This window comes from Rhinatrema bivittatum, chromosome 5, assembly GCF_901001135.1.
Source record: "Rhinatrema bivittatum chromosome 5, aRhiBiv1.1, whole genome shotgun sequence".
Classification (NCBI taxonomy): Eukaryota; Metazoa; Chordata; class Amphibia; order Gymnophiona; family Rhinatrematidae; genus Rhinatrema; species Rhinatrema bivittatum.
The window spans coordinates 367,731,240-367,756,549 of NC_042619.1; the positions used below are offsets into that span (position 1 = coordinate 367,731,240).

The 25,310-nt window shown below is 43.8% G+C and overlaps 1 protein-coding gene across 3 annotated transcripts in view; it reads right to left on the reverse strand.

The window, feature by feature from the left end:
- MGAT4A (alpha-1,3-mannosyl-glycoprotein 4-beta-N-acetylglucosaminyltransferase A) overlaps nucleotides 1-25,310 on the reverse strand; it is a 359,679-nt gene that overhangs the window by 201,168 nt on the left and 133,201 nt on the right. For all 3 annotated transcript variants that reach the window (XM_029604768.1, XM_029604767.1, XM_029604769.1), the window contains exons 8-9: nucleotides 24,128-24,242; nucleotides 7,916-8,046 (exon numbers count right to left, since the gene is read on the reverse strand). In XM_029604768.1, the coding sequence (XP_029460628.1) occupies nucleotides 7,916-8,046; nucleotides 24,128-24,242 (246 nt within the window). The remainder of the gene's footprint in view (nucleotides 1-7,915; nucleotides 8,047-24,127; nucleotides 24,243-25,310) is intronic.

Here is a 25,310-nt window from a genome sequence, read left to right on the forward strand (position 1 = left end):
GAGTCCAATGATTTGGATATAGGGATTAAAATTTGAAGGTCATCTGCGTAAATATAAAATTTGAGTTTGAGGTTTGAAAGTAGGTGGCAGAGGGGGAGAATGTAGATATTAAACAGGGTGGGTGATAGGGAGGAGCCCTGGGGGACGCCAAAAGGAGCATTAGTATGAGGTGATTCCATGTTTTTAATTTTTACCTTATAGCCTCTATTACTGAGGAAAGATTTGAACCATCTGAGGGCTGAACCTGTAATTCCTATGTCTGAGAGTCGGTTTAGGAGGATGTTGTGATTTACCGTATCAAAAGCCACAGAGATGTCGAGGAGAGCTAAGAGAAATGACTGTCCTTTATCAAAACCAATATATAGTTGATCCAGGAGGGAGGTGAGGAGGGTTTCTGTATTGTGTTCTTTTCGGAAACCATATTGTGACGTGTGAAGTATATTGTGGTCTTCTAGGTAATTTGAAAGTTGCTTATTTACAATTTTCTCCATGATCTTAGATACAAATGGGAGATTTGATATGGGACGGTAATTGTTGAGGTCTTCCGGGTCCAGGTTGGATTTTTTGAGTATGGGTTTGAGCGTGGCCAATTTGAGCGCGTCCGGGAATGTTCCTTGTGTAAGGGAACAATTGATGATATCAGCTAGATATTTGGATATGTATTCTGGAATGAGAATCAGTAACTTGGAGGGTATTTGGTCCAGCGGGTGGGTCGAAGGTTTCATTCTTTTTATCAGCGATTCTACCTCTAAAGTGTGGGTCGAATCAAAGGAGTCCAATCTTATGTCTAAGTTTGGTAGGAGAACTGTGTCCGGAAGAGTAGGATTTGTGTTGACAGGTAATCTAGCCAGGGTATTGGTGATTTTATTTTGAAAGAATAAGGCCAGGTCATTGGCCTTTGATTGAGCTGTATCGTCAGGGATATTAGGAAGAGCCGTTTTGGTAAGTTCCGAAACATAGGAGAAGAGGGCCCTCGCATCATATAGCATATCGTGGATGCGGTGAGCATAGAAATCTCTTTTTGTTCGGAGTGTTGCTGATCTGTACTGGTGGAGAGTAGTTTTGTATATGGAAAGAGTGAGGGGATTAGAATTCTTCCTCCATTCTTTTCTTTCCGTCTTAGATTTTGCTTCTGAGTGCGGAGTTCATTTGAGAACCATGGTTGCTTATTTTTATGGGAGGGGTTTATAATTTTTTTTGACAGTGGGCATAATTCGTTGGCTATCATTTCAGTGATGTTTTGCCATGAGGTGATAGCTGAATTGGGATTTGAAAGATCCAAGTTTGGGAGTTTTCTGATCAGGGATTTGCCAAGATCTTCTGAAGAACAAGTTTTCCTGTAGTATAGAGTTGTAGGCTGATGAGGTGTGGTCAATCCTGTCAATGACCTGAAGGTGGAGTTGATCATAAAATGATCTGACCATGGGACTGGTAGGCATATGGGGGGTGAGAGTGGGGTGAGATTAGAATTTGTGAAGATAAGGTCAAGAGTGTGACCCGCTTTGTGTGTTGGTTGGTTAATGTGCTGTTTGAAGCCCATGTCCGAGAGTGCTGATAGGAAAGCATCACAGTTGGTCGATCGAGGATTGGCATCAATGTGGAGGTTAAAATCTCCAATGATTATGGCAGGAGAGTCTAGTTTTAAGTATTTGGCTATAACCTCTATCATGGGAGAGGCATCTTGATCTAAAAGTCTGGGAGGAGCGTAGGTGAGGAGAATTTGAAGTGACTTAGACTTGAATAAGCCTACCTCAAGTTTGGGTATAGTATGGATAGATTGTTGCGTGAGGTTAAAAAGTTTTTTTGCAGCTATTAGGAGACCTCCTCCTTTTTTTTTCTTTCTGGGTAAGGAGAAGACATCATATGTCTGTGTAGGCAATTGATTTATTAGGACTGTGTCTGAGGATTTTAACCAGGTCTCTGTGATGGCACAGATGTCTGGTTTGGTATCTAGCAGATGGTCATTAAGGATGTGGGGTTTTTTTGTGATTGATTGGGCATTGAAGAGTGATAAGGTGAATAGAGCCAAACCAAGTAATTGTGTGACTGGTGAGATCATTACCGGGGTTAGATTTCTACGGGTTATAGGTTGATATCTTAGTGTAGGTTTCATCTTGGAGAAGGAGTTGTGATGTAATATATGTATTGGGTGTCCTTGCAACATGGTTGTACGAGGGAGATGACTTTGATGGTATTGTCAGAATCAGGTGTCCTATGACATTGTGGCAGTAATAGATTGAGGAAATGTTCTTTAAGGAGGACTGAATGATATGTTTGGTTGTGTAATCTTTTGCTGGATGAATGCTGAGGCTGTTGGTTGACTGCTGAAGTGGCTGGTTGAATGCTGAGACAGTGGGTTGAATGCTGAGGCTGTTGATTGAATGCTGAGACAGTGGGTTGAATGCTGAGGCTGTTGATTGAATGCTGAGACAGTGGGTTGAATGCTGAGGCTGTTGATTGAATGCTGAGACAGTGGGTTGAATGCTGAGGCTGTTGATTGAATGCTGAGACAGTGGGTTGAATGCTGAGGCTGTTGATTGAATGCTGAGACAGTGGGTTGAATGCTGAGGCTGTTAGTTGAATGCTGAGACAGTGGGTTGAATGCTGAGGCTGTTGATTGAATGCTGAGACAGTGGGTTGAATGCTGAGGCTGTTGATTGAATGCTGAGACAGTGGGTTGAATGCTGAGGCTGTTAGTTGAATGCTGAGACAGTGGGTTGAATGCTGAGACAGTGGGTTGAATGCTGAGGCTGTTAGTTGAATGCTGAGACAGTGGGTTGAATGCTGAGGCTGTTAGTTGAATGCTGAGACAGTGGGTTGAATGCTGAGGCTGTTAGTTGAATGCTGAGACAGTGGGTTGAATGCTGAGGCTGTTAGTTGAATGCTGAGACAGTGGGTTGAATGCTGAGGCTGTTAGTTGAATGCTGAGACAGTGGGTTGAATGCTGAGGCTGTTAGTTGAATGCTGAGACAGTGGGTTGAATGCTGAGGCTGTTAGTTGAATGCTGAGACAGTAGGTTGAATGCTGAGGCTGTTAGTTGAATTGAATGATGGGTGGATGCTGGATGAGTTCTAGTGCGGTATTGGTGTGATGCAGCTCGGGGAAGCGAAGGTCGAAACGAAGGGGCGAAACAAAGGGGCAGGCCCCTTTGTTGTGCTCCTTCGTGCGCGCGACGCCCGGCGCGCAGCGCCAGGAGAGTGGTGGTTTAAATAGCCCGCCGGTCGCGCCTCTGACGTCACCGCCACGACTTTTTCGTGGGCGGAACGGGGCGAGGGCTCGCGGCTCGGCTGGGGGCCTGCTGGAGGCGAAGGCTCGTGCTTCGGTTCGAGGCTGGGTGGGATCGGCGTATCGCAACTCCGATGGCGGCTGGCTGAAGGCAGAGACTCGTGGCCTCTCAGGTAAGTGGCTGCTGGAGAGACAGGCCGGCGATCGGCGAGGGAGCCCGATCGGGGTGAGCGGAACAAGAGGCCTTACCCCGACGGGCTTCAGCGCCGATTGCGCAGGCCTAGTTCACCGCTGGAGCCCCGTGGAGGATAAAAAAGTTTTAACAGTAAGCAATCATATAAATACTGCACCATGTAACATTGGTGATGCTGGATCTGCATTGAACATTGGAAGACTTATTTTCCCAAAGTCATCCAACAGTTTATGATCTATTTCGGGGGGGGGGGGGGGGGGGGGGGGTCAGAGTGGAGCCTTGATTTTTCCCACTTGCTTCATCATTGACTCAACGGCTATAGAATTCTGAGGAAGCTGAACAACGTCATACCCCGGTGTTTTTTGGAGGAGATTACGTTTTAGGTTTAGTTTACAAGATGCGGTTACACAGAGGAGGGGGATTCCCATAACATTTGGAGGACTGGATGAGATGAGAAGTTGGTGGGTTCTCCCAGGACCTCTATATTTTTAAAAGGCCCATTACTTCAGACCAGGGGTCTAGATTTTCTATACATCGACTTTGAGAGCAGTACCCATCTTTTCTATGAACCGTGAATGTGTCAGGTCCTCTGGCGGGTACGATGGTAAGCCAGTTGAGCTCCCTGGGGACTCCGATGGAGATGGTAATATGGGGTTTTCCGATCTTGTGGATAGTGCCCGTGAAGACTATCTAGAAGATGCAAAAGGAGGTGGAAGTTCCTCCCCACTGTCCTTGGAAGATCTGGGCACAGGCAGTGAAGATGCTCCCAGCTTCACCGGTTCTGGTACTAAAGGTACCAGAGGAAAAGTTGGTAGCTGAACTTGTGGGAATAAAGATAAGACATTTCTCACAATATCAGTAATTTTCTCCGCTGCTTGCTGTGACTGTCAGCCAAGAGAACAAAGGGTGCTCTCCCAATGCTGTATGATATGCTCTTGGTCCAGCGCAGCCATGGGTGTCATTGGCAAAATAGAACAAATAGGCTGTGGAGTTTTGAGCTGGAGACCCTCTTAACAATCTAGAAGAGAGAAAGAAACTGTGTCCTCCCCCTGGAACCTGGACTGCAACCTCGGAGAGGAAATACACTCTTCTAAGAATTCTTGGTGGCAGAAGTGCTGCAGCTAGTATGTCATGCAAAGGCGGAAATACCAAGGGAAGAGCCGGATTCTGCCACTCTGAGGGTAGAGTATCCCTTTTTAGAGATGTGAGACCTAAAGGCTTGTCAGGCACTCCCATTTGGGGACCCTGATGTCTGTGAAAGGGGATCCCTCAAGCCCAGGATGCTCTTGATATGGAGGCCTTCTTCCCATTTGCATGGAACTCTGGCTCCTGGGAGCAGACGTCATGCTGCAGCATAAGAGTAGTGAGCCTTTCTTGCCATAATCTTGTTTTCTTCGCTTTGGGTACAGAGGGCCTTCCTATCTGTTATAGTTTGTAAGGATTTGGGTGGACCCCTGGACTCTGTGGCTGCTGACCACGCCCACGGGGGGACGTCCCATGAGGGGCCACAGGTCAGGCTCAGCTTTAGGGCATACACACAGATCTTTTATTAAACAGTATTGAGGAGCCACCAGATGTGGCGGTAGTGAGTAGGAATGCCATGTTTTCGCTCCACTGACCGCCCCACAAGAACTGCCCTTGCAGGCACCCTTCACACCCCATCCCTCAAATCTGCACATCTGTCCCTCACCAGGGAAAGGGCTTTCACCATCACTGGTACCTCCCTCTGGAATTCCCTCCCCACCTTCCTCCGTCTAGAACCATCCCTACACAATTTTAAGAAAGGAGTCAAGACATGGCTCTTCAAGCAGGCCTACCCTGATGCGAACCAAACATAGACTGTCCCCTTGAACATTACTTCCATGATCTGCTTTCCTTGAACCATTCTTTCTTGCCCTTCATTCCTTTGCTCTCACCCTAGCTCCTTTCCCAGCCCAACAAACCCCTATTATCTCCCGTTTAACTTCCCATATACTTATACTGATGACAGCAGCAGTTACTGATTCAAGATTTTACAGATGTATATAGTTCCTATTGTATATAGTTCCTATTGTATACAGTTTCTTGTACACATTTCCTATTGTACTCAGTTTATTATTGCCGTTTCCATCTTTCCTTTATTTCCACCTTATCTCCTTCTCCCAACCCTCCTCTCCCCTTCCCCTCGTTCATTGTAATTTTCCTCCTATTCAGTTCATTGTAAACCGGCATGATGTGTTTTTATGAATGTCGGTAAAGAAAAGCTCATAAATAAAAATAAATAAATAAATAGGAATATAGCACGGCTGGGCTTGTAGTCCTTCAGACTCTGGAACAGTGATCCCACAATGGCTGTGCTGTAGTGGAGAGAAACTGAGATCGTGAGTACAAGCAATATATACAGGGTTCAGGAATAGAGCCTCGTCAGTATAGTACTCACACAGCGGTCTCTTGGTATGGAGCACAGGAGATGAAGTAAAGGCAGGCCCTCGAGGAGCGAGTAACTGGTTCCAGGGAAGAGCTCTGAGAAAAGTAGATGGTAACTCACTGATGGTATAGGCAGCGGTGTCTTCCAGGCAGAATAGAAGTCCAGGTAGCGAGTCCAGGAACATGGGCCCTCAAGGAGCGAGTACCGGTTCCAGACAGCGACCTGAAAGAGAAGAGGGGGAGAGAGGCCCCCGAGGAGCGGGTACCCCAAATAGAGTAGTCCAATAGTGGAGGCAGAGTAGCTAGGTACGGAGAGCGAATCCCATCCGTTAGGAAACCTTTGCTAACTCGACAGCTAGCAATCACGTAGGCTATTTGTATCCGGGATGCGTGACGTCATCACAGGGGGACGCCCCTGAGGTTCGCGCCAAAGAAGGTACTTGAAGCAGGGCTGCACGGCGCGCGCGCCCTAAGGCAACTGGACAGCATGACGGGAGGCAGCGCCCAAGCTGGACCAGGGATGCCGGAGAGGGCGGCAGGCAAACGCCACGGCAGTCAAACGTCCGTCAACCGCAGGAGGAGTCGCCAGAGAGGTAAGGAGGGCGGAGTGGAGACGTCGGGCAGCAACAGTTGTAACACTATCTGATGTTCCAGATTAGATTTCTTTTTTGTTGTTTTTGCATTCTTCAAGGCATGCACTAGTGTTGGTGCTGTTTGCGCTGACTTTGGTGCATGATGCATCTTTATTGGTGCAGAGTGCAGCGTCTTCAGCACACGGTCCGTTGTCTTTGGCGCGCAATACTTCTTCAAATCCTCTGAGACATGAGACTGTGGTAGCGACTTTTGTGGCATACCAGGAATCATATCGTGCACCATGGCAATTCACCCATCACGAGTTGTCTACTACTTTGGCACCACTAGCTTTTCTGTTCTCGGCTCAACGCTATGGGATGTTTTCTGCACTGTTTCAGAGGAGGCTGGCCGGTGCTCCTGAGTCTTGGACTCAATGAAGATTCTGCTGACCTGTTATAGTCTCCTACCTCGCCAGATGAGGATGAATGTGAGGCTGAGGAGCGTTCAGAGACCAGTGTGCCACTGCCTGTAGGCAAGCTATTTTTTCAGCCCACTGTATCCATGCTTTTGGAAACATCTGTCCGCAGTCACAGCAATTTGCCTGGTCGTGATCCAGGCCGAGGGATAAGTAACAGTAGTTATGGCCATCTGTGATGACAATGTGGCCAACCACTACAATATTTAAAACTTGAAGATTTCTTCTGAGCCAAGTTGTAGCACAGATAGTGCTGTTTGGGATTCACCTAAGCAAGGTTTTTTCCAAAACTGAGAAGAGGAATCAAGAGACCAACATTCCACCGTCCATGAGATGCACGGACAAAGAAGAACTGAGGAGTCTTCTAGAATGATCATTCATGCGGAAACTACTGCACATGCCTAGTAGGGCAAAAGCTCAAAGTTTTGAAATAGCACTGCCTAGTACTGCCTGTTGTCACCCATGCAGCAAGGCTAACTCAGCCTACTTATCAACAGAAAAAGATGCCTTAGAGAAAAACCAACAGAGTGCTTGCCCAATGCCCCATTTCTTGTTGAAAAAAAATCAAGGTGGGAGCTGTCAATTCATCAGAACAAAGAAGGAATTAATCTGGAGTAAGAAGTAAATAAAACGTTTCTGACTGGTGCCAGCATAATTAGTGTGAATGCTGGAAAATAGATTGACAGTCTGCAGGAACATGTCTGACCAGGCTGACTAAAAACAGAGCAGCTATGAGGCTACCGTGGCGCAGAAAAGATTTTCAGTCTTTACCAGAAAGTTCCGGAAACACTGTTCCACTAACCGCCATATGCAGTCACATGACCCACTTGTGTGACATGGTCTTCAGTGAAACTACTACTGTAATGCCTAAATATGCTTACCAGGACATTACTCTGGCAGGAAAGAGAATCCAATACTGCTTCTGTACCCATACTTTGTGTAAAAATATGCTTTGATTTCAGCTTCCAGTGCTAATTAGATGTTTTTCTTAAATACATTTTTGAATCAGGTATGAAAAGGTACACCAAAAGAAATGGACTTACTGCATCTTTCTCTGGGTTGCAGACTTTCACCCATAATATGTGATCCAACAGCCAATCAATGGGCTTCTCTTTAAAGAACATAAATATGAACTCCACAATAAGATTGATATCAGGAGCCTGAAACATTTTACCTGTAACAATAATTTAAATTAGTAATACTATTACTAAACCAGACTATCACTTAGTGTAATAAAGCCAGAATCAAATACGATATATTGAAAAATCCCAAGTTTTCAGAATAGATTAATGCGAAAGAAAATAAAATCAAAACTGCTCTGTACTAAAATTCCAACATTATAAAGTCCTCTGTCATTATGAAGAGTAACAAGTATAGTAACAAATGCCTGTCTCTAATAGCATTTTTCTCCTTTTACAAAACTAATAGCACTTTATCCTATACCTCTTGTCATTTGGACTGCTAATGCATACACTGGATAAATATACACGAGAAAACATTTGTAATAAAACAGAACACAACAAAAATACAAATATATAAAACATTTATTACAATGAATACATAACGGTGCTCAAAGACTATTTAATATCCAATATCAAAACAATACATATATCATATAGACAGTATACAATGTCCAAAATCTGATACTGATCATATAATTCATAACACTCCTTGACACTTAAAGGCACTTACTCATCATAATAATCCACAAACAGACTTTATCACTTTAAAGCATACACCATACCATTATGCTACACTTATCACTTAAACACACCCACCACACAAACACATCCACACATGAAATATTTCACTCAGACTTCAACTCTTAAAATGCACTCATAAAAAATACACACATCACATATAATCATATAAAATACTCATGAGATATTGAATTGTCTTAAATCAACTCTTCAGAAATGCTTGTCCTAATCAATAAATGATCACGGGCTAAATCTGCCCATATGTTCACAAGTCACTATGTTGATTTAACTCCCAATAAATATGCACTTCAATGGATTTAAGGCACAGATCTCACTCTCACAATGTATATGATCACAATTCACTTCACTGCTTCAACTTCCTATTGGTGTATGCTTCAATAAATTAAAGGCACAGCTCTTGCTCTCAGAACTCCCCAAAACAATATATCAACCGGTGAATCCACTACAAACTCTACTGCAGGTAAGTGATAAGTGTTGCATATTGGTACAGTATGTGCTTTAAAGTGATAAGGACTGTATGTAGATTATTATGATGAGTAAGTGCCTTTAAGTATCAAGGAGTGTTATAAATTATTATGTGATCAGTATCAGATTTTGGACATTGTACACTATCATCATATATGTATTGTTTTGATATTGGATATTATATAGTCTTTGAGTACCATTATGTATTCAATGTATTAAAAATTTTTGCTATATTGTTTGTATTATTATTGCTGTGTTGTTTCATTACATATGTTCTCTCATGTAATACATGTATGTTGATAGAATGAGAGTGACATCAAGTTCCACATTCATTTTAATTACACTGGATAAATGCCATTAGATTATTTATTCAATATTGATAGATTATATAGAAACCATTTCCCCAAATGTAATGCAATATTTGAAACTTTATCAACAGCAGCAAAAAAATAAATAAACGGGAAGAAATAGTAGTATATCCCAAAAAAACAAAGGAATTAAGCTATAATGACCATTTATAGTATGACAATTACGTAGCATAACTTTAAATTAAATCTCAATTTTAGCTTCTGAGAACAGTAGGAATTTTTTCTTTAAAATGCTGTTAACTCAAGCACAAAATATTTAGGGCAGGAATTGTATGTATATTTTCCCTCAAAATATATTCAACATAGCTTTAATTAGCTATGTTGAAAATATTTTGAGGTGTAAGCTAAATCTAAAAACAAACAAGAGTCAATTACAGTGCAGATAAACTTTAATTCTGTCCCCCTGGTCTTAACTGTTCTTCATATACAGCTAGATGGAAAGTAGCCTAATTGTAATTTCCTATCAGCAGAGGTGATAACACAAATTGCCATACTGGGTCAGACTGAGGGTTTCCAATCATGGCCAATCCAGGATACAAGTATCTGGCAAGTACCCAAATACTAAAATAGTTCTCATACTAATGATGCTAGTAATAGCACAGGCTATTCCCTAAGTCAACTTGATTAAAAGAAAATTAGGTCTTACCTTCGATAATTTTCGTTCCTGTAGTACCAAGGATCAGTCCAGACTCCTGGTTTTGCCTCCGCACCAGCAGATGGAGATAGAGCAAAATTTGACTGGCTCTGCCATATATACCAGGGTGCCACCCATGGCCAGTATTACACCATGTCAAAGCAGAATGATTCTCAACCAAACTAACTATCTACAGGAAACGTAACTGAACAGATGGATCACTGACCCCAACAAGAAAAACCAGACCTGTAAATAAGGGTATGAACAGCAGGAAAATCCGCAGACCAGAGGACAACACAAACAAATAGCAGCAGCGGACTCTCCCAAACTTTGATGCACACAGATGGTGGGACTCTGGACTGATCCTTCGTACTACAGGAATGAAAATTATCGAAGGTAAGACCTAATTTTTTTTCCCTGTACTTACCGGATCAGTCCAGACTCCCGGGATGTACCAGAGCTTGCACCTACGTGGGATGGGAACCGGAGAGGCCCGCTCTCAACACGCCTACCCCGAAATTTGCCCCGCTCGGATCTTGCACATCGAGCCTGTAATGACGCGCAAAAGTATGCAACGATTTCCAAGTGGCTGCTCTGCAAATCTCCTGTGGGGACATTTGATGACACTCAGCCCAGGAAGCTGCCTGGGATCGAGTGGAATGTGCCTTGAGCCCTATCGGTAATGGCTTTCCAGAAAGCAAGTAAGCAGAGTTAATGGTCTCTTTCAACCACCATGCGATCGTGGTCTTGGAGGCCATATTACCCCGCTTTGTCTATTCCAGAGAACAAAGAGGTGATCAGAGGCCCTAAAAGCATTAGTAACTTCCAGATAACGCAGAAGTGCCCTTCAAACATCCAATTTTCTCAACTCCTTGTAAAGAGGATCCGACCGATCCAAATCAGAAAAGGAAGGAAGTTCTACGGACTGATTCAAAGGAAAAGAGGACACTACTTTTGGAAGAAAGGATGGCAGAGTCCATAAACTAACCCCGGAATCTGAGATCCTCAAGAAAGGCTTCCGGCATAACGCCTGCAATTCAGAGACCCGATGTGCCGAGGAAATTGCTACCAAAAATACCACCTTCAATGTGAGGTCTTTCAGAGTCGCCCTCTTCAATGGTTCAAAAGGAAGCGCACACAAAGCCTTAAGGACAACATTCAAATTCCAGGATGGACATGGAAGACGCACCTGTGGCCGCAAATGTTTTGCCCTGTGAAGAAATCGCGAGACATCAGGATGCGCCGCCAATGCCACCCCATCTATAGAACCACGCAAACAGCCCAGGGCTGCCACCTGTACCCGCAAGGAAATACAGGATAAGCCCTTGGACAAACCATCCTGGAAGAAAGCTAGAATGCTGGATACCGACGCCCGAGTGGGAGCAATCTGACATGAAACGCACCATGACTCGAAAATCCTCCAAACCCGTACATAAGAGAGGGAAGTAGACACCTTGTGCGACATGAGGAGAGTGGTCACGACCGTATCCGAGTAACCTTTACCTTTCAGATGCCTCCTCTGAAATGCCATGCCGCTAGACAAAAGCGATCTACCTGATCGAAACAAACGGGACCCTGATGAAGAAGGTTCGGAAGAAGCGAGAAGCGCAGCGGACCGTCGACCACCAAATTGAGCAGATCCGCGAACCATGGCCGACGGGGCAACTCGGGAGCTACCAGGATCACATCCAACGGGTGTGTCTCTATGCAATGAAGTACTTTGCAGATTAGAGGCCAAGGTGGAAAAACGTACAGCAGAACAGACGTCAGCCAGGTCAAAGCTAGAGCATCCATGCCCTCTGCCCCTGTGTCCCTGCGACAAGCAAAGCAGCGAGGAGCTTTGGCATTCTTGAAAGTCGCCTTGAGATCCATGCACGGCATGCCCCATCTGTTGCAGATGAGTGGATAAGCCCTGTCTGCTAGCTCCCACTCTCCGGGGTCGAGCTGATTTCGACTCAGAAAATTTGCGTGTACATTGTCGACCCCTGCAATGTGGGATGCAGCTAAGGCAGATAGGTGAAGCTCCGCCCACTGGATCAACAGTCAAGCTTCCAGTGCCACCGGCCGACTCCTGGTTCCACCCTGCCTATTGATGTACGCTGTGGTCGCATTGTCGGACAGCACTCTTACCGACTTCCCGTGAATGATAGGAAGAAAAGTCTGCAGGGCTAGGTGAACTGCACTGGTTTCCAAGCAGTTGATCGACCACCGAGACTCCGCTGGAGACCAGAGTCCCTGAGCCGACTGTCGCAAACAAATGGCTCCCCAACCAGAAAGGCTGGCATCCGTGGTGACCACCGTCCATTTTGGCACCGTCAGTGGAACACCCTTGTGCAGGTTGTCCTAACACAGCCACCACCCTAGACTGGAACGGGCGGACTCAGTTAAGGGCAGGGGAAGGTAGAACTGTTCGGAAATGGGACTCCAACGGGAAAGCAGGGCCGATTGTAAAAGCCTCATGTGCGCAAATGACCACGGGACCAATTCCAACGTAAAAGCTATGGAACCAATTACCTGTAAGTAATCCCAGACCATCGGGATGTGTAGTTGAAGCAGGGTCAATACTTGGCCCTGCAGCTTGAGCCCTCGATCCAATGAAAGGTAAACTCTTCCCTGACGGGTGTCGAACAAGGCTCCCAAAAACTCCAACGACTGGAATGGGACTAGGTGACTTTTGGCCGTTGACCACCCAACCGAGAGACTTCAGCACCTGTAGCACCCGTTGGATTGCCGAGTGACACAGTCTTTCGGACTTCGCCCGAATCAACCAATCATCCAAGTATGGGTGCACCAGCAAGCCTTCCTGGCGAAGTTGAGCTGCCACCACCACCATAATCTTGGTAAACATTCTGGGAGCTGTCGCAAGACCGAATGGTAGCGCTTGAAACTGGTAGTGGTTCCCTAGGACGAAAAATCTCAGATATTTCTGGTGGTCCTGTCTGATCCCAATGTGCAGATACGCCTCTGACAGGTCTAGCGAAACCAGAAACTCTCCCGGCCAAACGGAAGCAATGACCGACCGTAATGTCTCCATGCGAAAGCAGGGTATCCGCAGACATCTGTTGACACGCTTGAGGTCAAGGATGAGTCTGAAGGAACCCTCCTTTTTGAAACTACAAAGTATATGAAATAATGTCCCTTTCGCTGTTTCTGGGGGGAGATACCGGAACGATTGCCCCCAGGTCCAGAAGACAATACAAAGTGAGTTTGACCACTTGCCTTTTTGCGGCATATCTGCATGGAGATATTAGGAAACTCAGGCTGGGATGGCGTGCAAAATCTAAAGTGTAGCCGTGTTTTATCACTGAGAGCACTCACTGGTCCGACGTGATTGTGGTCCATTCCTCGTAAAAACAGAGACAATATGCCCCCTACCTTTGGTACAGAGGAAAGGACCGGCCTGACATCATTGTGCAGGCTTCCCACCTGAAGACGTCTGGGAAACTCCAGGTCTACCGAAGTGCCAGCCACGAGAGGTCTGGGACCAAGACTGTTGGCATGGGACGAAAGGAAGAAGTGGTGGTACGAGCCGGTCGAGACTTGCGAGACCCTCAAAATCGGGATCGTGCAGAGAAGGATCCCCTGGATCGCGTCCTGTCCTCTGGCAGGCGGTGAACCTTATTCTCGCCCAGTGACTGAATCATATCCTCCAGTTCTTTCCCAAAAAGAAGTTTCCCTTTAAAGGGCAAGGAACCCAAACGGGATTTGGAGGCCCCATCCGTCAGCAACCACAACAGCCCGCATGCCGATACTGCCGAGACCATGGAGCGAGCTGAAGTGCGCAGAAGATCATGAAGGGCATCAGCACTATAGGCCACTACCACTTCGAGACGGCCTGCCTGTCGCGCTTCTTCTTCTGAAAGGCCCTCATTGGCTAACAATTGTTGCACCCAGCGAAGCCCCGCTCTCAGGGCAAAACTACTACACATCGCCGCCCAGACTCCTAGGGTAGAAACTTCAAAGATCTTCTTAAGCTACACCTCTAATTTCCGATCTTGAAGGTCTTTAAGAGCTGTAGCCCCCGTAATCGGAATGGTAGTCCTTTTCGTCACCGCAGAAACCACCTTCGGAACCCGAAGCATCTCCAAAGCATCCTCTGGAAGAGGATATGGTTTATCCATAGCCTTCGTGACCTTCAACTCCAAATCTGGAGTATCCCATTCACGAAAAAGCAAGTCCGTAGCTGAAAAATGGAAGGGAAAGGCTGTAGGAGGACCACTCAGGCCCAATAATACTGGGTCCATCGAGTCCAAACGAATCTCCTCTGGCGGTGCTGCAATCCCTAACTCTTCCAGGATTGCAGGAATTAGGGGACCCAGTTCATCCCTACGGAACAAGTGGACCACCTTAGGATGGTCACCCTCAGTGACTTGACTCTGCCGCACAGATCCCTGAGTGTGGTCGCATACTCCTTCGACTCCCCTTGGGGGCAGGGTAGTCTCTTCTGGATCATCTGGATCTGGGGACTCCGAAACAGAGTCTGAATCCTCCCGGGGTGGAATAGCCCGTAAAGGACATTGAGCCTTGGATGCTCTCCCCGGGTCCAGTGTCTGGCTCTGCCTCTTGGCTGGGGGAGGCGGTCCTCGAAGCTTCCAGACTTAGGAGCCTGTCTCTTTAAGGCCTTGCGAGTCATAAAGGCTCTGTGCATGGCTAAAATAAAATCTGAAGAAAAGAACGAAGAGGAACCTTCTGAATCCATTCCAGCATAGTCATCCAGTCGGCTGCGGGGAGAGGGAGGGAGGAAAATCACCATTCCCCCCTCCCCCCCTCGATCGGAGCCACGACCGAAGCAACAATCTTTTTTTTTTTTTTCAAAGAAAAAGAACGAACTTAATTCAAGGCACCTAATAATACAAAATCAAATCTACGTATCTCCCCGTTTTTTTTTTTTTTTTAAACCAGACTGTGAGTGGAGCATCCAGACCACCTGCTGGAGACAGAGTAATACTGGCTGGCTGTGGGTGGCACCCTGGTATATATGGCAGAGCCAGTCAAATCTTACTCTGTCTCCATTTGCTGGTGCAGAGGCAAAACCAGGAATCTAGACTGATCCGGTACGTACAGGGAATAGCAGTTAATGGACTTCTCCAGGAACTTATCCAAACCTTTTTTAAACCCATCTACACTATCCGCACTAACCACATCCTCTGGCAACAAATTCCAGAGCTTAATTGTGTGTTGAGTGAAAAATAATTTTCTCCAATTAGTTTTAAATGTGCTACTTGCTAACTTCATAGAATGCCCCCTAGTCCTTCTATTGTCCGAAAGAGCAAAAAATCAATTCACATCTACCCATTCTAGACTGCTCATATCCCCCCTTAGCCATCTCTTCTCCAAGCTGAACAGCCCTAACCTCTTTAGCCTTTCCTCAGAGGGGAACTGTTCAGATCATTTATAAATATATTGAAAAGGAATACAATCCAAGTACAGATCTATGAGGCACTCTACTGTTTACCCTTTTCCACTGATAAAATTGACCATTTAATCCTACTCTGTTTCCTGTCTTTTAACCAGTTTGCAATCCACGAAAAAACACTGCCTCCTATCCCATGAATTTTTAGTTTTCTTAGAAGCCTCTCATGAGGGACTTTGTCAAACGCCTTCTGAAATTCCAAATACACATCTACTGGTTCACTTTTATCCACATTTATTAACTCCTTCAAGAAAATGAAGGGGTTAATAAACTTTTAGTCAACTTGACTAATAGTTTATGGATTTCTTCTCCAGGAACTTTCACAAACTTTTATTAAACCCAGATAAGCTAACTACCTCTAAGATGGAGGGAAGTTCCTTTTGTAGCAGCTCCTGATGTCGAGAAGCAGACCAAGAGCTTCTCGGTGGGCAATTTGCTGTGTTTCCAATACACATAGGAGGTAATTTTCAATAGGATTTTCAAAACTGCATTTACATGCAATTTTCAAAATTTTCTCTGGAACACTACAAGACATCATGGTCATCCGCGAGGTAGAGCACACATGTAAAGTGCCTTTACACATGTAAAATCCAGTTTTAAGCACACTAATTCTTTTGAAAATTACTCCCATGATCTGTATCTATTTCTAATTATGCTGAGCATCCAAGTTTCTAAGATAATATAAAACCTCAACCCTTCCCCCCCACAAAATATTCTCTGACGTATTTTAGATTTAATTCTTAGTGAAACGCAGGATTTGGTGAGAGAGGTAACGGTGGTGGAGCCACTTGGCAACAGTGATCATAACATGATCAAATTTAAACTAATATCTGGAAGAGGGACAATAAGTAAATCTGCAGCTCTAACACTAAACTTTCAAACAGGAAACTTTGATAAAATGAGGAAAATAGTTAGAAAAAAAACTGAAAGTTGCAGCTGCAAAGGTTAAAAGTGTTGAACAGGCTTGGACATTGTTTAAAAATACAATCCTAGAGGTGCAGTCCATATGTATTCCACACATTAAGAAAGGTGGAATGAAGGCAAAACGATTACCATCATGGTTAAAAGGTGAGGTGAAAGAGGCTATTTTAGCCAAAAAACATCCTTCAAAATTGGAAGAAGGATCCATCTGATGAAAATAGGATAAAACATAAGCATTGTCAAGTTAAGTGTAAAACACTGATAAGACAGGCGAAGAGAGAATTTACTCATAAAAACTTTAAAAAATATATCCGAAGCAAGAAACCTATGAGGGAGTCGGTTAGACCATTAGATGACCGAGAGGTTAAAGGGGCTCTTAGGGAAGATAAGGCCATTGCAGAAAGACTACATGAATTCTTTGCTTCGTGTTTACTAATGAGGATGTTGGGGAGATACCAGTTCCGGAGATGGTTTTCAGGGATAATGAGTCAGACGAACTGAACGAAATCACTGTGAACCTGGAAGATGTAGTAGGCCAGATTGACAAACTAAAGAGTAGCAAATCACTGGACAGGATGGTATGCATCCTAGGGTACAGAAGGAACTAAAAAATGAAATTCTGATCTATTAGTTAAAATGTGTAACCTATCATTAAAATCATCCATTGTACCTGAAGACTGGAAGGTGGCCAATGTAACCCCAATATTTAAAAAAGGCACCAGGGGCGATCCGGGTAACTATAGACCAGTGAGCCTGACTTCAGTGCCAGGAAAAATAGTGTAAACTATTCTCAAGATCAAAATCATAGAGCATATAGAAAGACATGGTTTAATTGAACACAGTCAACATGGATTTACCCAAGGCAAGTCTTGCCTATCAAATCTGCTTCATTTTTTTGAAGGGGTTAATAAACATGTGGATAAAGGTGAACTGAGAGATGTAGTGTATTTGGATTTTCAGAAGGCGTTTGACAAAGTCCCTCATGAGAGGCTTCTAAGAAAACTAAAGTCATGGGATAGGAGACGTCCTTTCATGGATTACAAACTGGTTAAAAGACAGGAAACAGAGAGTAGGATTAAATGGTCAATTTTCTCAGTGGAAAAGGGTAAACAGTGGAGTGCCTCAGGGATTTGTACTTGGACCGGTGCTTTTCAATCATACTTATAAGGGAGCCTGGACAGACGTGCCGCGAATGTGCAGTAGAGAGCGGCTGGGTCCGATGGGCTGCGCATGCGTGGAAGAGATAGCTCCGATGGATGTGCTGATTTGACGCCCCAAGGCAGAGTGATCATCCCTCTGACACCGGGAAAGGGGGGAGGGAACTGGGACGGCCGGCGCATGCACAGGATCGTCCCTCCGATGCTGGGGAAGGGGGGAGGGAGCTGGGACAGCCGTGAGATGCCTCGCGAGATCCCCCTCGGCCACCGCTGCAGCTTCTGCCACCACCACCGCCGCCTCCGGCCCTTCGTGGTGCTGTGGGGGGGGGGGGGGGGAAGGTCGGTCAGACCGACAAAGCCTGAGCCTGTCCCTCCGCTGCTGCCAGGGAAGGGGGGAGGGAGTTGGGACAGCCGGAGCATTGCAAATCTCGCTCGTTTTAACGGGCATTAAGGCTAGTATATATATAAATGAGCTGGAAAGGAATACGACGAATGAGGTTATCAAATTTGCGGATGGTACAAAATTAGAGTAGTTAAATCACAAGCAGACCTTGATACATTACAGGAGGACCTTGCAAGACTGGAAGATTGGGCATCCAAATGGCAGATGAAATTTAATGTGGACAAGTGCAAGGTGTTGCATATAGGGAAAAATAACTGTTGCTGTAGTTACACGATGTTAGCTCCTAATTTGGAACCTACCACCCAAGAAAAAGATCTATGCATCATAGTGGATAATACTTTAAAATCGTCAGCTCAGTGTGCTGCAGCAATCAAAAAAGCAAACAGAATGTTAGGAATTATTAGGAAGGGAATGGTTAATAAGACGGAAAATGTCATAATGCCTCTATAATCGCTCCATGGTGAGACCGCACCTTGAATACTGTGTACAATTCTGGTCACTGCATCTCAAAAAAGATATAGTTGCGATGGAGAAGGTACAGAGAAGGGCAACCAAAATGATAAAGGGGATGGAACAGCTCCCCTATGATGAAAGGCTGAAGAAGTTAGGGCTGTTCAGCTTGGAGAAGAGACGGCTGAGGGGGGATATGATAGAGGTCTTTAAGATCATGAGAAGTCTCGAACGAGTAGATGTGATTCTGTTATTTACACTTTCCAATAATAGAAGGACTAGGGGGCATTCCATGAAGTTAGCAAGTAGCACATTTAAGACTAATCGGAGAAAATTCTTTTTCACTCAGCGCACAATAAAGCTCTGGAATTTGTTGCCAGAGGATGTGGTTAGTGCAGTTAGTGTAGCTGGGTTCAAAAAAGGTTTGGATAAGTTCTTGGAGGAGAAGTCCATTAACTGCTATTAATCAAGTTTACTTAGGGAATAGCCACTGCTATTAATTGCATCAGTAGCATGCGATCTTCTTAGTGTTTGGGTAATTGCCAGGTTCTTGTGGCCTGGTTTGGCCTCTGTTGGAAACAGGATGGTGGGCTTGATGGACCCTTGGTCTGATCCAGCATGGCAATTTCTTTTGTTCGTATGAAATGAATTTTTGTAAAAGGGGAGACCTTACTGGTAAGATATCTGATTTAACAGAAACTAAGCCAGACTAACAGAGATGGAAGGTTGCTGATATGATTAATCTACCCTGATGCAGCGTTTGCGAAACGTTGACAATGTTGGCGGCTGAGGAAACTGAGCGTCTTGAAAAAAGCATCTGGTGTATAGAAATACAGGAACACCATTAAGACACAAATGAAAAGATAAGTGCATAATTTATTCACGTCCGGTCCAATATAAATACAAATATTGAAAATGCAATGAAGACACGGATGTCTCCGCTCTAAAGTAATATGTTGGGCATTATTGCTGAATTATGATCACTGGCAAGACATTTCAGTCTCCGGTTGTTTTAAATTAAGTCTTTGAATCTCACGTGAAGCAGACACTGGTTTTGATTGAGATTAGTGCCATTCGAATGTGCTTAAAAAAAGAAACAAAATGACACACAGAGTGGCAGGATCAATTGAATACACAGATTTTATGAAAAATATGTAAAAAAACAAAAGAGGTGGCAAGCCCTATGATTGCAACGACTGGACATGGGGAATCTGTTAAATCAAATATCTTACCAGTACTGAGGTCTCCCCCTTTTACAAAAATTCATTTCATTAACGTATTTGATTTTAATAAAAATTAAAAGATAAAGATTTTAAGGTACATTCATGCATGGTGGAGAAGTACATGAACAATTGATGGTTGCTGCAGACTAGTCACTATTTTTTTCTACTACTTGATACTAGTTATTCCCTGAATTTTAAGGATCATGGAGGGGGGGTGTCTCACATTTTGATAAGCATCTCCTGCAGGCATGAATGGGCACTGCCACAATCTCTTTAGAGGAATTCACAAATTAGAGGACGTCAAACATTTTTGCTCTGGACTCCTCCTCTTGTAAATCAAATGGAATTTTTGCCACCATTGCCTTTACAAAATCAACAAAGGAGAGATCCTCCAGAAACAACTTTCTCTTTCTTTCTGTGAAGGTGGGAAGTCTGATAGGAGACCTTTTGGAATTTTTCTGATTAAAGTAGTCCTCAAATTCTATGGGTGTACTCCCAGGAATACTCAATATTCTGTGCCAGGAACAAAAGTTGGCAAAGAATAGGCCTCTATGAGGATACTCTGTCTGTAGGTGTCTATATCCTGATGAACGTATGTGGCTTGGAAAAGATTCCCTCTCTGATGCACTGGAAATTAATACTGGTGCAGCAGTCATCTATGCCAATGCCTCTCCAAGAACCACATCAGGGTCCTTCCACCAGATACCATAAGTTTCAGGGATTCGACCCCAGTTTACAAGGTCACTGATGATTTGATGCCAATAAACCAGTTTGCATCCCTTCGATCCAACATTACTTAGACCTTTTTTCCAATTCCTCCTTGAAAAATGCTGATGCCAATAGAGCATGGGAAGCTGGAGGAGTGATATTTTCTTGGGACACTTGAGGAAGACTTGTGGCTGGAATCTGGGCCCTTGAAGGCTACTGCAACTCCCAAGACTGATGTGAAGGTGAGCAGTCCTTTCTATAGGAACACTTCATGGGATTTACAGCCACAACATCATGCAGTGATGGGGACTGATGCCTCAACCTTTGCCTGATGCCTGGCATTGGGACTTCTTGATACCAGTTCTAATGAAGTGGAATATTTTGATTTCTTCAGGTGTGGGGAGCTAGGGGAGGGACTGTCTCCATAGCCTCTGTAGACTGTCGATGTTCAGGAAGATCAAAACTTCCTTGATGTCAATGTACCACCAGTGTTTGAGCTCCTGTGATTGCCTCCAATATCAATGCTGATAGGTCGGATTTGTTTTTCTTTAAAAGCTTCTCTATAAGCTCTGGAAGTCTTCTCCCTACTCCTGGAACACTACAAGACATCATGGTCATCTGCCAGGTAGAGCACACATCTTTGTTGTCGCTCTTCTCTTTCTGGTACATCAGCCAAAATGTTAACATGAAATCAAATGACATTTTTAGAAAAAAAAGATACCACTCAATATACTGATGTCAATGCACACAGCCATCCATGAAAAATAAAACTAGAAAATTATAAACCTACTTAGTGAAAGGGTGAAATTTAGTAAACTGAGAGGCCCCATGACAAACGTGAAAAAATTGAAAAACTTCTCACAGAGTAAGAAGTGACTATTAGGCTCATAAGAACATAAGAAATCGCCATGCTGGGTCAGACAAAGGGCCAATCAAGCCCAGCATCCTGTTTCCAACAGAGGCCAAACCAGGCCACAAGAACCTGGCAAGTACCCAAACACCATGAAGATCCCATGCTACTGATGCCAGTAATACCAGAATATATTATGTGCTTTATCTCTATGAATTCTGTTTTTATTCTTATTTTATGTTTATAGTAATTAAGTTTATTGCACCATTACTGCTATTCATATTTATGCAATTTGATATTTTGTTTTAGATTTATTTTTATTTGATTTTATCTTTTACTCTAACAGCTAATTTATTTAATTTTCCTCTTATGTAGTTTTTAGCTGTTACTATCTTAACAAAACAATGTATTTCTTGTGTTTTTAACTTGTAAACCGTTGTGAAGGCATGTCTGATGTAACAGTATAGAAATGCTAATAAACTAAACTAATAGCAGGGGCCATTCCCTAAGTCAATTTGATTAATAGCAGTTAATGAACTTCTCCAAACCTTTTTTACACCCAGCTACACTAACTGCACTAACCACATCCTCTGGCAACAAATTTCAGAACTTAATTGTGCGTTGAGTGAAAAAGAATTTTCTCCGATTAATCTTAAATGTGCTACTTGCTAATTTCATGGAGTGCCCCCTAGCCCTTCTATTATCTGAAAATGTAAATAACCAATTCACATCTACTTGTTCAAGACCTCTCATGATTTTAAAGACCTCCAAATTATCCCCCATCAGCCATCTTCTCCAAGATGAACAGTGCTAACCTCTTCAGCCTTTTCTCATAGGGAAGCTGCTCCATTCCCTTTATCATTTTGGTCGCCCTTCTCTATACCTTCTCCATCGCAACTATATCTTTTATGAGATGTGGCGACCAGAATTGGACACAGTATTCAAGGTGCGGTCTCACCATGGAGCGATAGAGGCATTATGACATTTTGCGTTTTATTAACTATTCCCTTCCTAATAATTCCTAACATTCTGTTTGCTTTTTTTGACTGCTGCAGCACACTGAGCCGACGATTTCAAAGTATTATCCACTATGATCCCTAGATCTTTTTCCTGGGTGGTAGCTCCTAATATGGAACCTAACATCGTGTAACTACAGCAAGGGTTATTTTTCCCTATATGCAACACCTTGCACTTGTCCACATTAAATTTCATCTGCCATTTGGATGCCCAATCTTCCAGTCTCACAAGGTCATCCTGCAATTTATCACAATCCGCTTGTGATTTAACTACTCTGAATAATTTTGTATCTGCAAATTTGATAACCTCAATAGTCATATTCCTTTCCAGATCATTTATAAAAATATTGAAAAGCACAGATCCCCGAGGCACTCCACTGTTTACCCTTTTCCAAGGAAAATTGACCATTTAATCCTACTGTGTTTCCTGTCTTTTAACCAGTTTGTAATCCATGAAAAAAGACATCGCCTCCTATCCCATGACTTTTTAGTTTTCTTAGAAGCTACTCATGAAGGACTTTGTCAAATGCCTTCTGAAAATCCAAATACACTACATCTACTGTTTCACCTTTATCCACAATAAATTGGAAACTAAAGGAGCCCTGTACAACATCCATGAGGTGGAATGGCATACACATGCTCAGAGTATACCAAAAGCTTCTAGAAGTGATCTGCACCGTCTATAAGAACATAAGAAAATGCCATACTGGGTCAGACCAAGGGTCCATCAAGCCCAGCATCCTGTTTCCAACAGTGGCCAATCCAGGCCATAAGAACCTGGCAAGTACCCAAAAGCTAAGTCTAGTCCATGTTACCATTGCTAATGGCAGTGGCTATTCTCTAAGTGAACTTAATAGCAGGTAATGGACTTCTCCTCCAAGAACTTATCCAATCCTTTTTTAAATACTATACTAACTATACTAGCACCTAATATGGAACCCAACATTTTGTAATTATAGCATGGGTTATTTTTCCCTATATGCATCACCTTGCACTTATCCACATTAAATTTCATCTGCCATTTGGATGCCCAATTTTCCAGTCTCACAAAATCTATGCTCCATCAAATGTCATCCACAATTTCCTTTGTCTATTTTATCTAAATATAATAGTATTTCTAAAGAAAACACACCATGCAAAAAATTAAATTTAGGGCATGAAAGCTCTACTGAGATGCTGCTTCACATAGAAAGAAAAAACAGATAATGGTGGCCAGCACAGTGGCTCAGTGGTAGTGCAGAAAGTCACAGTTTGATCTCCAAGCCAGGTTTTCTGTGAATGTCGCAGAAGCAGCATTCACAGCACTTGGGAGGTGGCTGTGGGGACTGTGGTTATTACTTAAGGGTGATCCCTAATGGCTGGATTCAAAGCTCATGATAGCAAGGTTTTGGAAGGATCTCTGGTGAATAGACCTGGACCAGGAATGTCACTACAATGATCAGACTAGGGATATAAAGGGGGATATAAAGAAGAAAATCTGGGTAACTGCGAATGAAGGTTCAAAGTGCCAAACTGCAGTCCTGTTTTTCATGGAGCTAGAAGTACAAAGCAACAGGAAGACACTGCAGGTTCAATCCCATCCCTCAGTTCGGATAATTTCATTTCCATGCACTATTACATAAGAACATAAGAACTGCCATACTAGGTCCATTAAGCCCCATATCCTACTTCCAAAGTTGCTAATCCAGGTCACAAGTATCTGGCAGGACCCCAAGTAGTAGATAGATTCCATGCTGCTTATACCCAGGGACAAGCAGTGGCTTTCCCCAAGTCTACTTGGTTAATAACTGACATAGACTTTTCCTCTAACCTCGTGATGCCATAAAATTTTGCTTTTGTCAAGGCCAGTAAAGGAGATACTATGAGGTAATGTTATATAAAGTTTTTCATGTTTTGCTTTAATTTTTGCATATTTATTTTTCTTACCAATGAATCCCAACTGAGAAAATTCCAAAATCATCCAGTCTTCAGAAGACAGCTGTAGTGCAAAATTCTTTATTGTACTGAAGTAATTCTGTTTGGCAACTATATCATCTTCAAGCTAGAAAAAAGTGGTCACAGAAAGATTACAACATAAAACCACAATGGTTCCTTGGTAAACAGGTTGAGTGCTTTATGAAAGTAATGAACCCAGGCCCTACAGCGAGGGCACTAAGAGATACAGCTTTAGAGGTTCCCCTTCAGCCTATTTATTTAATTTATATTCCGTTTTTCAGCACTTCAAAGCAGATTATATTCAGGTACTGAAGGTATTTCCCTATCCCCAGGGTGCTTACAATCTATGGCCTAGCGCCACTAAGCCACAAGGTTTTTTCACAGGAGGGTTCCCACTATTGTGGGGGTTGTAATTGTGAGAGTGGGCCCCTCCCCCCAAATAACATTGCAGCTGTATGGAGTTTTGTTTTATCTTGCAACCAAACACTGTGGGACAAAACACTGTGGCTACTGGCCCTTTAAGTGCAATGGCGGTCCCAACCTCAAGGAACTGCCATTGCCTTAAATGGTTGACCTCAGAAAAAACAGCTGCAAAAAAAATAAGAGTTGAGCAGGTATCAAAGGTGATCCCCAGTTCAACCTGGGGCCACCACTCGAGACAGCCCTGACACCCCAAAGTGTCAATAAAAGAATTAAGTTCACAGCGACAGCCCCTGACCTCAATAAAGAGTTAACCCCCTTTATGAAGACATTGAAGTCTGAGACAGCTCCCTCCCACTCTCCCCATCAGAATAGTACTTCCAAAATTGGTGGGGACCTCCCATGAACTACCAATGAATTTTTTTTAATGCATTGATGGATGGGGGGGCACTATACCTCCAACGATTTTGGGAGTACTATTGGGGTGGGAGGGGCAGCTGTCTCAGACCATGTCATTAGAAAGGGGAAGTGGGGAGTACTCTATTAATGACCGGTTTGGGAGGTGGAAGGCCGTCACATGTGAACAATTCTTTTTTGACACTTTGGGTTGGCTCACCTCAAGTGGTGGCCCCGGGTTGAGCCGGGGGTTAGCCTTGATTCCCGCTCAATTCTTCTTTTTTGCTGGTCAATTTTTATTTTAGCATGGCCCTTTAAATGTAACGTGGGAGCCTCAGGACCCACATTAGGGTCCTGG